Source organism: Artemia sp. Qi Xiang Cuo, chromosome 13 (assembly GCF_049724085.1).
Source record: "Artemia sp. Qi Xiang Cuo chromosome 13, ASM4972408v1, whole genome shotgun sequence".
NCBI lineage: Eukaryota > Metazoa > Arthropoda > Branchiopoda > Anostraca > Artemiidae > Artemia > Artemia sp. Qi Xiang Cuo.
Window position 1 is genome coordinate 22,588,171 of NC_142806.1, and position 15,844 is coordinate 22,604,014.

The 15,844-nt window shown below is 35.2% G+C and overlaps 1 protein-coding gene across 1 annotated transcript in view; it reads left to right on the top strand.

Moving 5' to 3' along the window:
- Nucleotides 1-15,844, top strand: part of LOC148945082 (FERM and PDZ domain-containing protein 4-like) — a 122,502-nt gene that overhangs the window by 23,238 nt on the left and 83,420 nt on the right. Inside the window, exon 3 of the mRNA XM_089098939.1 lies at nucleotides 12,592-12,711. Within this exon, the coding sequence (XP_088955065.1) occupies nucleotides 12,592-12,711 (120 nt within the window). The remainder of the gene's footprint in view (nucleotides 1-12,591; nucleotides 12,712-15,844) is intronic.

Here is a 15,844-nt window from a genome sequence, read left to right on the forward strand (position 1 = left end):
CAGCACACAGGGATGAGGAACCAGCCCCACCTCCCTTAAGGTCAGAAGTAGAAGCCGCACTAAAATCCCTCAAGTCGAATAAGGCACCCGGACTAGACGGTATACAGGCAGAACTGCTAAAAGTGGAATCTGATATCGTCGTTGATCTGTACCACAAAATAGTAACAGCTGTATGGGAAATAAAATACTTCCCCGAGTCTTGGTCAAAATCTGTCATAGTGCCCTTGCACAAGAAAGGATCTAAAAGTAACTGCGAAAACTACAGACCCATATCGTTTGCTTGCCAGCCAGCTAAAATCCTTACAAAAATTCTCCTTCATAGGATCAGAAACCTGACAAGACACGTAATCCCTGAATATCAAGCTGGCTTCGATCAAAACTGATCCACCATAGATCAAATTTTTGTGATCAGACAGAATATGGAAAGATACCTGGAATTCGGGAAAGAGCTATACCAGCTGTTTATCGATTTCAAACAAGCTTTCGATCTAATTTGGCGAGATGGCCTATGGCACATCGTGGCACACTACGATATTCCCATTGACATTATTGACATTATCAAGAGCATGTACGAGAAGTGGAGAAGCATGGTGCAGACCAGCGAAGGCTTTACTGAAGAATTCTCAACCTCTTCAGGAGTGTTGCAAGGATGCCTACTCTCCCCCACTCTGTTCTGCCTATTCCTGAATGCTGTACTGGCACTGGTGCCCAATGACACGGGAGCACTCATGAGTGGACACCTCTTTGACATGCCTGCATACGCCGATGACATTAATCGCCTAAACGAACAACTAGAGGAACTGCAATCAAGCGCTAACGATATTGATCATGCAGCTAGGTACTTCGGGATAAAAATCAATGCTAGCAAGACAAAAGCTATGAAGGTAACGCGGCATACAGATACAGGCCTTCAATCCAGTAAAAGTATGATCCAGGGGGAAGAGATCGAGTAGGTTGACCATTTCATTTACCTTGGAAGTCAGCTGACGTCCACAAACGACTCCTCAAAAGACATTAAACGACGCCTCGCCCTTGCCTCAGCATGCTTCAAGTCATTGCGATCGATCTGGAAAAACAAACATCTGTCGCTGAAACTAAAAACACGCCTTTTTCAAGCTCTTGTGGTTCAAGTAGCAACGTACGGAGCAGAGACATGGACCTTGAAAGCAGAAGACAAATGCCGGTTGGCGGCCTTTGAAACAAAATCCCTCAGGAAGCTTTCTGGCATCATCTACCTTGACCGAATATCAAATGAACGGCTATTGTCTTCGCTCAACTATTCCCAGACCATCATGCAGACCATCCAGCTTCACAGCTTCGATGGTTAGGCCACGTTCAGCGGATGTCCCCAGCCAACTTCCAAAAATTGCGTTTGAAGGAAGGATTGATGTCTCCCGCCCAAAAGGACGACCTCCCAAGCGCTGGAGGGAAAACTTTCCCAGCCATCCCCTGTCGGTACTCCTTCGGACTGGAGCGAACAGGGAATCGTATAAGAAGCTCTACCATAGTTCAGTCAGAGGAGAAGCCCCGAGTCGGCCAATCTGGCCGGATGGGAGTTAAGTAAGTAAGTAAGTAAGTACTTCTTTTGAGAATCATCTATCTGAAAGGTTAGAACTAAATATTCATTTCCCTCAAGTCAAAAGCTTATTCTCACCACCGTCTCTGTTTATATTATTCCAAAGAATTTCGAGAAATGTCACAAATAAAACCTGAGATAAGAAGTCGGGCTTTTCTAGGATTTTAACTGATCGCTCGGATTACAAAAAAAAAACTCCCATCAAAGGATTGATATCTAAGTGCCTTCTTTCTGCTGAAGAACTGTTGATATACTTGAAAAAGAATATCTATATAAATAAGGGGCAAATACAATTGTTTTGAGCATGTTTTTAGCTTTTTAGGCGTTTATTTGTTCATATTTTTTTTTTGCGAGAAATAAGGTGTAGGCACTGTGTCACTCTCATGTTTAATTGTTTTTTCTACAGAAACATTATTTTTATTTGAATATTTCTATAAATGAATATTTCTATATTTCTATAATTTCTATATTTCTATAAATTTCTATAATGAACTGCAATCTCTTTAAGTACGTTTTTAGCTTTTTGGGTGTTCATTTGCCCTTATTATTTTGCAAGGAATAAGTTATAAAAACTATCTCGCCCCTAAGATCAGTTTTATTTTAGAAGCTGTCGTCTTTAATAGAATATCTGTAAAATTTAAGAGGCGAATACCTTTTTTTATTTAGTTTTTTGGCTTATATAGATGTTAACTATTTCATATTTTTACCACGAAGTTATACGTATAATTTTGACCTCAAAGTCAGTTTTAAGTTATATAAGAAGCGTATTTAGTAAAATTTCTGTATAAATAATTGGCAAACACCATTATTTTTTTTTAGGTTTTTTAAAGTTTTAATAATTCATATTTTTTGGCACGAAATGAATTATAAGCATAATTTTGTTCCAATGGTATGTTTTAAGTTCCATAGAAACGTAGTCTCTAGTAGAGTATTAAATATAAAACACAAGTTTTTTCAAGTGAAAATAAAGAGTAACATTAAAACTTCAAATAATTTGAAATAATTTCGTATATGAAAGGGTTTGCGCCGCCTACATACCTCACTCTTTATGCTTAAATTTCTTAGTACTTTTTAAAAACCTTCTTATTCTAAATGGACGACCCTTGTGTTTTCCAGGAGTCGTTCTTAAAGAATTGGGACGATAAACAAACATTAGCGAAAAGAGCAAGGTATTGAGGAGGTGGCAACCCCCTTATATACGAAATAATTTCTGTTCATTTTATTATTTAATGTTGCCCCTTACTTTTAGTTGTAAAAACATGTTTTTTTTGTATTTAATTTCTTATTGTTTTTTAAGTTAAGTTAATCCCACGTAAAATCTCTTCCTCCGGAGAATTCCTCCCCACACACAATTCCATCCTTGCTGAAACTCTCCCTGAAAATTTGTGAACGATTCTATCTGAAAAATTCTCCTTACCATACTTTCACTTGAAAAAAGACTTTAATATCTGATTGTTTCTCAAATCATGCCAAAAATCTCCCTCCGTTGTAAATTTCTCCTGGAAATCTCAACCCTCAGTGGAAAGTTGCTCCCACGGTAAATTCTCCCATGGAGAATTTCTTCCACAAAAAATTCCCCGTGGAGAATTTCTCCTACGGAAAATCCCCTCCCGACATTGTCAACATTCTCACTTCACGCTCCTTAAATAATAAAGTCAGAAAAATAAGCCAAAAAATAATTTTGGAAATCATGGGCTATAACTTGCTATGGGATGGGAGGACAGATATCCCCAGATCCCAGTTTGCCCCCTCTCCTAGCTGAGATGTAGTGTCTTCAAAAATCTCGTCAAAACTAAGATAGGATTACATAATTCAAGTATCCACAGAAACAAATCAGTGTTCTTTAGTATACCTTTGCCTTTATGGTACTATATGGCTTATTTTTCACTGTCATTCTCATTTGACATGGGAAAAGCACTTCAAATTTGCCCCCCCCCCCCGAGGACTTTGAAGAAATTACGCCACTCTCGAAAACCTTTCTAATAACAGTCGCAAAAATATTTTTAAATCCCATGTGGAAATATTAACACAATGCCGTTTGAACTACTATAGCCAGGATCAAAGAGCATCGGTAACTTACAAGATTGGGAGGAATTGATGCTAATATCAACAAAAAACCAACGCCATCTACTGTTTGGTGACACTCGACATTTTTTCAGTTTAATAATAAGAATAATCGATTTAATTTGCGTAGTTGGTAAAAATTAGTGTAGTAATTAGAGTCTGATCTCAGTTTCTGATAGAAAAAAGATGATAAAGCTTGAAAAAAATGCCAAGTATCACCGAACGCTAGATGGCGTTGATGGTTTTTTGCCAACACTAACACCAGTTTCCACTCTTATGTTGCCCCACTCTTTAGCGAGGAAGTTGTTTATATCACAACTAAAGGTCGTATCTGATTTCTCCAATCTTCTGTGATACTGGCAACTTTAAAATATTACATATCGTCACTGCGAGGCTGAAAGGTGGTATTTGACATTTTCACACTTCTGGGATAGTTTTCAAAAATGTTTGCTAACCACCTTTAAAGGGAGGTTTGCCCTGCTATTATTCCCGTAGACAACCGATTAGCAAAAGATTTTTGCAACAATCTCAGAAGTGTGAAAATGTCAAATAGCAGCTTTAGGCATGGCTCTGACGTTACGTGCTAGTTGGCGGTTGACAGTGTGACATATAGTAGAGAATTACCAACGCAATTAGTTTTATCTTAATTCCAATATTAGGAAGTTTAATTAGTTAGGAAGCAAAAACGTAATTTATTTTTTCTTTGCCGCTTTTAGATGTTCTCTTTAATTGTTTTCAAGCAAAGACAGCCACTATTTTTTAAAGTTGTCTGAAAAAAAGTAAAATACCCTGGTCGACAAGATATTATCACAAGGCTAATTTTATATATAACACTTTCATACGAGCAAGAAATTGCCGTCCCGTTTTTTCCTTGCCTTAAAACAAGAAAGAAATCTCTAAGGAGTAGAACAGGAGAATACTTTTCTTAAAAAGACATTGGAAAAATTGGCTTTGAGCTTCCTTTCTCAAATTATTTTTTTCTTTTTTTTACCAATTTCTCGCTTTTTCTTGAATTTCAAGCGGGAATACTAAAGTTGTTTACTGTAATTGAAATGCTTAATAGGTAAGGTATTTGTTGGAAATAAAGGAATAGAATTAGAGAAAACGTCACAATTTTCCGAGAATTATATTAAATGGTGAAAAAATAATATTTAAGGAAAAATAAAAAGATCTCGTCAGTTGAAGAAACAGAAGATGAACAAGAAAAACATTAATTCATCTTGTTTGCTAATATTTTCTGTTTAAAAATGAGGAACATCAACTACCAATTATTTTTCTATAATGCTTTCTGGTTTCACCTTTTATTTATTTTAAGTTTTCTATTGTTTCATCTCAATTTTCCATTGTTGGCTTGGATAAGATGTTGAATTCGTACACACACTCACACTTCTAAAGAGTTTTTGTTTCAACCTATTAAAGTTTTAATTCTTCACTGATTTCATGTTATGCTTCTTCCCGTCTCTCTTCCCCCGTCTCTCTCTCTCTCTCTTTCCCTGCCTCTCTTTTCCCATCTCTCTATCGCTCTCTCTTTTTCTTTTTCTCTCTCTGCTCTGGCAAAATTACAGGCTGATTCTCGAAGCATACAGTATAAACAGATTTGGCATTTCTTTTGGCATCAAATATAACACTGCCTAGTCTGTCTAATGGCAACTACTAACTGTTTTTTTTTTTGTTCTCTATTCTTAAGTTGTTATCAGAAAGTCCCAATTTGATAAAAAAATCCTTAAGACGAAGTTTTCCTTAGGTAGAGACTCTCCCTAATTTTTCAACAATTAGGGATCAGCCGAACCCTTCAAAGGGTGTCGGGGGTAATTTTCAAGTTGTAAACATCCCCACCGTTTGCCTTCCTATGTGAATTTAAATTTTAGAATTCCAAAGAAAAAACAGCAGGACTCGTCTTAATTTCCTTTTCTATGAAACATATTAATTTATGAATTGCTCAGGTTTGATGCTTTTTTTTTGGGTAAAACTTAGCTGGCTTTTTAGATTCTTTTGAAAGCTAAATTAATGGCGAAATCGAATCAGTTTTTCTTACATTTTTCTTACACAGGATTTCCTGCTGAATAACATTCAACAACAGTGTCCTCGTTAGAGAATCGGCCTAATTAAACAGTAATCATAAAACTGCTAGACATTATTGAAGTAACTCATTCGTACCAAGATAGAAAAATCAATTAGCAAAAGAATTCTAATATGTTTGTGTTTTTACTTTTTTTTTCTCTGAAGCGGTCAAGCTTGACGGAAATTAAAAGTACGTTGCTTCAGACTTTGTTATTATTTTTTCGTCTGGATTTTCTTTTTCATCTTTGACGGAACTTAGAAAAATTTTGATTCAGATTTACTTCCCCGTTTTTTTTTTGGTAAAACTAAGCTGGCCGATTTTTCAATTCATGTGAAAACTAAATTAATGGAAAAACAGGATTTGTTATCCCTTTGCACGATTTCCTACAGAATAATATTCGACTATATTAGGTTCGTTATAGAACAGACGTAATTACGCGATAATTATAAAGCTACTGATTATTGTGTAGACTATAATAAGAACATAAAAAGTAAAGGGAGAATAATATATATGTCTATTTTACTAAAAAAAAAGCTTCTGTAGGATTGATCGTCTTTAATGAACGTAATGATGTATTGATTTATACTTTTTTTTAGTAAAGATGAAAAGGTGACGTTGGGTAATGAAAAGATTGATCAGGTGGGCAGCTTCACTTACCTTGGTAGTACTATTAGTAAAAATGGTGGGAGCAGTGAAGATGTTAAAAGTAGAATAGCCAAGGCTCAGGTTTTTTTTCACATGTTAAAAAATATTTGGAAGAATAGGAAGATAAATCTGCAAATCAAGATTAGAATATTAGAAGCTACAGTGATGACAGTAGTCAAATATAGCTCTGAAGCATGGGCACTTCAAAAGCGGATGAAGATTTTCTAGATGTTTTCCAGAGAAGTTGCTTAAGGATTGTTCTGGGTACCCGGCTGACTGACCGTTTTTCAAACAATAGGCTCTACGAAAAATGTGGTTCAATACCGCTCTCTAGGGCTATTAAATAAAAAAAACAAGTTTTTTTTTAACTGAAAATAAGGAACAACGTTAAAACTTAAAACGAACTGAAATTATTCCGTATATGAAAGGGACTGTCCCCTCCTTAACGCCTCGCTCTTTACGCTGAAGTTTTTTTATTGTTTAAAAAAATAGAGTTGTGAGAAAGTCAAACTTTAGCGTAAAGAGCGAGGAGTTAAGGAGGGGACAGCCCCTTTCATATACGGAATAATTTCTGTTCGTTTTAAGTTTTAACGTCGTTCCTTGCTTTCAGTTAAAAAAAAAACTTGTTTTTTTATTTAATTTTGAACGTTTTTGAATTAATGCAGGTTTTGGTTTTGGCTCACCGTACCTGAATAATTAATATAAAATTTGCATATTAATTTCACTTTTTTGGTTAAATGGCTTTCTCAAAACTTGTTTAATTTTATTTTCGAACGTTTTTATTAGTAATAGATATACGTTACTTACAAATTAACTTACGTAACGAACTTCTATATTCATATATTTTTAATACGCATATTAGGGGGTTCGCCCCCTAGTCAATACCTTGCTCTTTAAGCTGAAGTTCAAATTTTATTCCAATTCTTTAAAAATGACCGCTTAATCACATAGGCCGTTAATTAGAATAAATAGCTCTTATAAAAGTACTGAAAAATCTTTGGCTTAAAGAGCGAGGTATTGACTAGGGGGTGAACCCAATCATATATGTAATATTTTCTGTTCGTTTAAAGTTTTGATGTTGCTACTGTTGCAGCTGAAAACTTGTGTTTTTATATTTAATTTCTGATCTTTTTTTAAATAATGCTGGGAGGTCCGGCGTCCCCTTCACAGCAATGTTCCTTCCCCCATGAAAACTTCTCCATGGAAAGATCCTCCCACATAACCCTCGACCAACCAGCCTCCCACTACCAGAAAAAATCTCCCCTGAAAACGTTTGTATACTTCCCAATAACCAATACTATATGTTAGCACTGGGTAAAGTTTATAACTTTCAGCCCCCCCCCCCCTGGAACTTCGGGGTATTAAGCCGTCCTAAAAGACGTACTTATAATATTTTTGAAGATGCTGAACAAAATGGCTCTCTCAAAATTTTGATGAGTTGATTTTGGGAAAAAAATGAGCGTGGGAGGGGGCCTAGTTGCCCTCCATTTTTTTGGTAACTTAAAAAGGGAACTAGAACTTTTAATTTCCATTCCAATGAGCCCCCCCCCAAGATATTCTAGGATCACTGGGTCGATACGATCACCCCTGAAAAAAAAAATAAATAAAAAAAAAAAAAAAAACACGCACCTGTGATCTTTCTTCTGGCAAAAAATGCAAAACTCCTTGTTTTTGTAGATAGGAGCTTGAAACCTCTACAGTAGGGTTCTCTGATGCGCTGAATATGATGGTGTGATTTTCATGAAGGTTCTATAACTTTTAGGGGGTCTTTCCCCCTTTTTTCGAAAATCAGCCAAATTTTCTCAGGCCGTAACTCTTGATGGGTATGACTAAACTTGATTAAACTTATACATTTGCAATCAACATTAAAATCTGATTATTTTTGTGTATCTATTGGTATCAAAATTCCGTTTTCTAGAGTTTCGGTTACCATTAAGCCGAGTCGCTCCTTACTTACAGTTCGTTACCACGAACTGTTTGATAATGAAAGAAAGGTTGAGGTGGCTAGGGCACGTTGTGCGGATGAAGGATGAATGACAGATTGCCGAAGATTGTTCATTTCGGCCAACCGTCTAGGGCTAAACGGAAAGCAGGTCATCCTCGTCTGCGGTGGGAGGACGTCATAAAAAAAGATTTAAAGAAAATGGAAACTTCGTGGGAGGGTGTAAAAAGGGAGGCTTTGAATAGATTGGGATGGAGGAAGAGCGTGCGTAGCTGTGTTGGCCTCAGGCGGCTTTGTGTTACGGTGAGTTGTTAGTAGTAGTAGTAGTTTTTCGTTATTGATAAGTTTAATTTTATTCTTTTTTTTGAAGTTCTATAAAATGTAGTTTCTTTCTTATTAAAGTAAAATATGATGGAATAATGGAAACGGAAAACAAAGGGAGATATCTGTAAACATGAGCGAAGATCCCCCCCCCCTACTTCAACCATCGCTCCTTACGCCAAACTTTTACCTTTATTATGAATGAAACAATTTGCATCTTGCAAAGGGGTCTCTCTATCTTCATTCTACGATAATGAATGTCCTAATTGAGGTTTATTTTGTTTATAATATTGGGGCTTCAATAATACTGGAAACCGTAAAGTTTCCGTTTCATTTTCTAGAGCACAAGAGTTGGATAAAACAATAACATAGTCAAGGGTGTATCCAGGGGGTTTAGGGGGTTTGACCTCCCCCCTCGAAATGATTTTCCGACTCGTATAGAAACGTAACAAAACTTAATATAATTTTTTTCGTGAAAAACTGATTCTCTCTCTCTCTCTCTCTCTCTCTCTCTTTTTACCCCTTTGAAATATTTTATCCTTTTAGAACTGTTAAGTCTAACCCAGATCACTCTAGAATTGTTTTATTCCATTTGAGCATTTTAGGTTTATATTTTCGTTGCACATAAGAGGATTTCTCCTGCTTTTTTTTGAAAGGATTACTATCTCTTGTTAGAAATAATTTTATTTTCCTTGTACTTTTTAGTGTCAATAAAAATTCCACGGAAAGATCCTAAGTAATAGCAAAAGTACGTGTCTTCAGATTTAATTAAACCTAGTTTTTTTTTCCAGAAAATGCTTCACTTTAAGACAAATTGTTATTGTCCCTCAAAGGACGAAAGGTGACAAAAAACCGAAAACATGTTTCGAAAGTCTAAATAGAATTGTTGTTAACCAGAAGTCCGAGGCAGGCGCTTACGCTGGAATTTACTTTTGAGCGGGGAAAAATTGGAAAAAAGCAATAACGAAAATTGTTTAAAAAATACTGGTAATTATACAGAAAATCGTAAATCTTTTAATATTCTGCCAGGAAGGTGGGGTTCAAGGTACCCCTTTCCCCACCCCAACTGCATAAACGCCTTATCCAAATTTCCCGAACTTAAACGTAGATATGTTTTAGGGTTATTGGACCAGGTTTTTTTCTATTCTAGAGTCCAGTTCGTTCCAATGTAATTCATGTTTTGTTTATTTATTTTATTAGTTTAACAGTAAAATCCAGAGAAACCGAAGGAGTACTTGTAATAAATCTTCTGCTTTGAAAACTTGTCATTCTTCTTAGTGGCGGAAGATTTCGCACAGAAGAGCCAGTCAGGTTATTAAAAGGTGGGGCTATTTGTTTCTCTGGAAATTGCGTTTCCCTTTCAGTCTAGATTTGTTACTCCGATTTAGCTAACTCAACAAATTACATCAATCGTACTTTATAAAATTTTTTAATGGTTTACAAAATCGGTATTAAGTATTTACAAATGGGTATTTACACCAATAGGTATTGATTTACAAAATCAAATCATATTTTTAGCCACGAGATTATTGGAAAGGAGTCTCTCTTGTTTTTTTTTTGTTAATTCCTCTAAAATGATCCATTAAACTACTCTCTACGATGTTCCAGTGCCCCGCTATCTGCGGGAAAAAAAAATATACATACTGTCGATGCAGAATATCGTGGTTGCAGCCACTTTTCTTGATTTCTAAACCAGTATATTTTCCTTGTTATTCAAGCCAAAGGAGGGTAATTTTCCTATTTAGGGTTTTCCAACAAGACGGTTCTAATGGTGTACTTCTTGTTTTGATCTAATTCTAAATTCAGGAGTTATGGGCTATTAAATTTTCTAGTATTAGACGTGATCGTCTCTTACTAGGCTGCTAGCTACCGCTGCAACCTGGATACCAGGAGAAAAGGCTAATGGTCATCCTTTTTACTTGGCCAGTTAAAAAAAATTTGTTATTTAAAAAATCCCTTCAATAGAGCAAACTACATTAATTTTTTTGATGACCCATCCCTTTCGAAGGAATAGATATATCGCTGAATATACGGTGAAAGAGTTTTTATTTAGAAAACAGGACTGGGAAAAAACATTGAGCGCTTGTTGATTCTTTGAAGATAACCCCTGACTTAATTATTTTGTCCTCCTATATGTTTCGAGTGAAATAATCATATGAATATGGTTTATGTTTTCCACAAAATCTGGCAATAATAAGAATCTAATACCAGGAGACTGTGCTTCACTCCGTAAAAAAGACTGTTTTTTAAGAACTTTTATATTATAGTATATTATTCTACAAACTTCTGACTTACTTGTCAACATAAATGCACACAAATGGTCATTACAACCAAAAACATCTCATATCGTTGAGTGGCTATCCATTGGAAAATCCGCTGCTGAATCGGAATGAACTCTATTTTAATTACACAGACATCCATCTCTCACATTTTTCAATGAATCCTTAATGGTCAAATATATGACTATTACACGTCAAAAATAGAAAATTAACAAGATTTTGGCAAAATTTATAAAATTATGAATGAATTTGTTTCCGTTAAGAAATAGGAAAGAGGATGTGGGAATATGCCAGCAGCTGTTTTCTGTTAACCTGACCTCACACAGAAAAAACTCTTATCATCTTAGTACGTAAGTGACATCGAATGTCATTAAGTTCTAGCAATTCGCTTAAGTCTAATCCATATATAGGTTTGAAGTACCAAGAACGATGAAATGAAATCAGATAATGGGAATTGCTTGAGTTAAAATCTATGCAAAAACTTATATTTTTGAAAAACTAAGAAAAATCAGCCTCAATTTGAAATAAAAAAAGATCTCAATTTGCAGTCATGCAAGTTTTGGTACTCGTGGGTGAAAAAATAGATGTGGATAAAAAATCAGCAACAAGAAACCTGAAAACATATGGCAACAACCAACTTCGAAATATTCCACTTTCCTTTTGAAAGTGGAGCTGTCTTTGGGAGCCAACAGATTGTTAATGTTTAACTTTTAGGGAGAAAATGCCTTGTCAAATTAAATTTATTAGTTTTGCTTATTTATTTTCGCGGTTCAACATGGCAACACTGGCAAAAGACGAAGTACTGCTCGAATGACTTCATAATTCTGAAACAACCAAAAGAAAGTTCTAGAAAATTATGGTTTTTAGGCATAAATGGGCCTAAGATAGATCTTGGGGGTTCAAAATGTTTTATTTAATTGATTTTAGTACTTCAACTGGACATCAATGTCTTGGTGTAATCTACTACTACTATTAACAACTCACCGCAGCACCAAGTTGCCTGAGGCCAACACAGCTGCGCAAGCTTCTCCTCCACCCCAATCTATTCAAAGCCTCCCTTTTTACACCCGCCCACGAAGTTCCCATTTCCTTTAAATCTTTCTTTCTGACGTCCTCCAATCCCAGACGGGGAAAACCTGCTTTCCGTTTAGCCCTAGATGGTTGGCCGAAAAGAAAAGTCTTCGGCAATCTGTCATCCTTCATCCGCACAACTTGCCCTAGCCACCTCAACCTTTCACTATCAGCCAATCATAATTTGCGTTGTCTCTTTCAAGCAACCCTCAGTGTGAAACCAATAAATTCAATAAATTCAGCAACTTGTTCCTTTAGAGCAAGTTGTAGCTTTAAGCTTGTTGCAAAATCGCAAGTTTCACAAGGATTCTGAAACACTAAGCAGGAAAACCGATCATGTGCATTACTTTTTTTATTTCACTTGATTTTGAATATTCCCTGGTACTGTAGGAAATTTTCCAGGAAAATACGTTTAAATATCAACAGAATAAAGGTGTACAATAATGGCCTGACAAATAAATTATGGGAGGGTTCTAAACTAATAAACTGAAGTATTAAACTGACAATATTAAATATTATATAAAATTGCAGTATGTGAAATATTAAACTGACTCTTTTCACGTTAATATCAATAAGAAAATTTTCTCAAATAAGTGCACTTATCACAAGGTATAATTTATTATTCTTGCAGATTGCAGCAAAGCCGGGTGCTCAGAACCTCCGTTGTTTGTTCAGGATCGCGTTTGTACCAACTGAAGCCTATGATCTTTTAAAGAGGGACCCAGTGGCTTTCGAGTACCTTTATGTTCAGGTAGGATCTCCCTTGAAATTTGTGGGGGAAATTCCAAGCTTAAGGAAAATTTCCTTAAGGTTTTTCGGGTTTCTTGATAGAAATGTACCCCTGGGTAGACATAAATCAGGGCTAAATAAATAGTATAAAAAGCGGTACTTTGATGTTATAGCGCATATGCTAAGTATTTCATCCATTGACGCACTGTAGAACCGGTTTCTTCTTAGTTTCTTTCAGCTAAGTGTGAGAAAGACAAGGTACAGGATAGCTGGAAAATATTTAATTTGGGCTATATATTTGCCAATTAGGGGTTTGAAGTTAGAAAACACATCTTACTTCACAATATGCAGAATAATTGTACCTAACACATTTTGCGTGCAGACTGGCTATACTTTACTCCCCCCCCTAATGTGCAAATATATAGCCCATATTTGTTTCTAAGGTATTAAATTTTCATCATATTCTGTGATAATTCGTTAGGATTAGTTAGAGAAACAGGTTCTACTTAGATGAAGAACTTAACATAGGCGCAATAACATATAAGTACCTAAACAGGTTCATGAATGTATCCGTTTCATGGTTGTAGCAAGTTTCATAGTCAAGCTAATTCAAGCCTCAATCTTTCAGTAGCTCTAATATTCAGTAGCTCTCTTTAGCTATCTATATGAAGCCCGTTACTCCCCCTGTCAAATTTTAAGTTTTAAGATTGCTATTATTTCTTCCTAATATGAATGCTATTATTTCTTCCTAATATGAAGCCCGTTACTTCCCCTGTCGAGTTTTAAGATTGCTATTATTTCTTCCACGCCTTCTTGTTCTTTCCATATTTTTTCATTTTATATTTTTCCTAATTTATTTCATTTTTACGTTTTCACCAATTCGAGTTTTTCTTCGTTTGGAAACTAATCGACAAAATAATAATCGTTTTTTTACCACATCGTAATAGGAGGATTCAAAATCCTATAATAGCTTTTAATTAATAACAAGACCCAATTTTAATAAACACATTATTTTGAATGTGACAATAAATACCTCTTATGCAGGTTCTGAAATTTCTGAGAATGAAACCTTATCCATATTGAATTTGGAAAGTCAATCGATATTCTTTCAAGACTTCATGACAAAGACTTTGCCAAAATCACGTCAAACTTCTCGCCGAATTAATTTACCCAACTCTTTTCTGAATTCATTAGTTGAATTCTTTGTCAAATTATTGTATTGCCAAAAAATAATGGCGAACCATTTAGCCGTCCCACCTCCCTGGCTCTCTGAGAGCTAGTCAAGAGATTATGATAAATTTTCAGAAAATGCAGTAGGGTAAAACCATTCTAATGCTACATTGTTATTCCATTAATCTAAAGACTATTCTAATAACCGTTTTTCTTTTTTAATGTTGTGAACTAGTATCCAAATTCTTTGGAATTTCAGAAAAAATTGGTTAAATGGTGATGGAAAAATCTTATTTTTTGAGCAAATGGATCTAATATGCACAACAACGATTAAATTGCATTGACGAAAATACTAGTTTCGTCTGTCGTAGGAAGTGCTGATTTTCGTGAAAATTACTAATTTTTCGTAAAAACTTAGCAATTAGGTTATATTTCTTGTGTATTATTTATTTGCTGACTAGAGACTTATTTTTTTTTGCTTAAATAAACTCATTAAATTCTTGTCATAATCTGAAATTTATTTTGCTGTGGTGGGGCTGAGAGCCAGAGCAATAAAGTATATGGTTACTGTCCTATGGGTGACAAAATATCTTTCATTTCTATCGGTGACAAATTATTTGATTAAATAGAAACAAAAATCAAACACAATTAACGAGTAATGTTATGAAGATAAATGGAAATTTACCTGAACGGCAGTCAGCCTCTCATCCGTGACATTTAGTGAGTTGCTGGTACTTTACTGAAAACATCAGGTTTTTTATATATCCATTAAGAACGTTAACATAACTCCATTTTTAATCGGTATCACTTCTACCAATGCTAAAATATAACTTTCATCAATATTCGAAATAGGAGACCTTAAACTACAGATAAAGGGGTTTCCCGCCGTGACAATTCCAAATTTGCGCTTTATTTTTGATTACCGTCATTTTCTCGCCATTTGAAATTAGCTTTATCGTACTTTGAAGAACTTAGTTATTTCATACTATTAAGTTAACCTGAATAATGGTTGTAACTTTAGAATCAGTTGAAAACGAAAGATTTGTCACACTAAGAAGTTTCTTTGAGAACTAATGTTTTAGGTTTTGACTGTTCTGAGCCAAGGTACGCTCTTTCTACGTTTCATGTACTATCACAATTGTGATTAGTGTACATCTTAGAGGGCTTTAATTTAGTTTTCTATTAGAGGAACTGAGGTAAGAGCCAAGAATATCCTTGGAAGGGACTAAGATTGTATAAAATCTTTTGATTCTCGTATTTTAGGGAGCATAATTCCTTTCTGCAATTATTATAAATTATTTAACTTATGGCCTCCTTCCCTCACTCGCAAATAGCGTCCAGGTAAGGTTTTTAAAAATATAAATATTAGGCTACATTCGATTACCCTTTATAAATTTTTACTGTATTTCAGAGAAATTACTTCCTTTTTGCAATTAATATCCTCGCAATCTTTTTGCAATCAATGAATTGAATTTTATTAATAACCCATCTTTCAATCATCAAAAAGAAACGGAGCACAAACAAGAAAAAGAAAAGTAATTACGGTCACTCAACACTCGGAAACTACACACAAAAACTACTTGAGAAGGCGGACCCACTCATAGAGCGAAAATTCTAGTTTTTTCTCAGAAATCTTAGTGGCCTTTCAACTTTACCAAGAGGCTCAATAATACCATACTTACCGACAATATGGTAATTTCTAACCAAAAGTGGTACTTGTAGCAGATACCGTGCGTACTTAAAAAAATACTGTCCTAATATCTTTCTCATTAGGGGCACTCAAAATCTTCCAAAAGGGGGACAAAAACAATGCATGAGGCAGGGCAACTGCATTATAAAGACCATCATTGAAATGATCTGAAAAAGATTTGGGAGTGTTAGGCTCTTTTGGCTGTCTGCCAAATCATATCCCTCGCAGGTGCATATGGCTTAACTTTTAAAATAAATCTTAACCGCATTTAACGACCATCTACATATTTTTACCG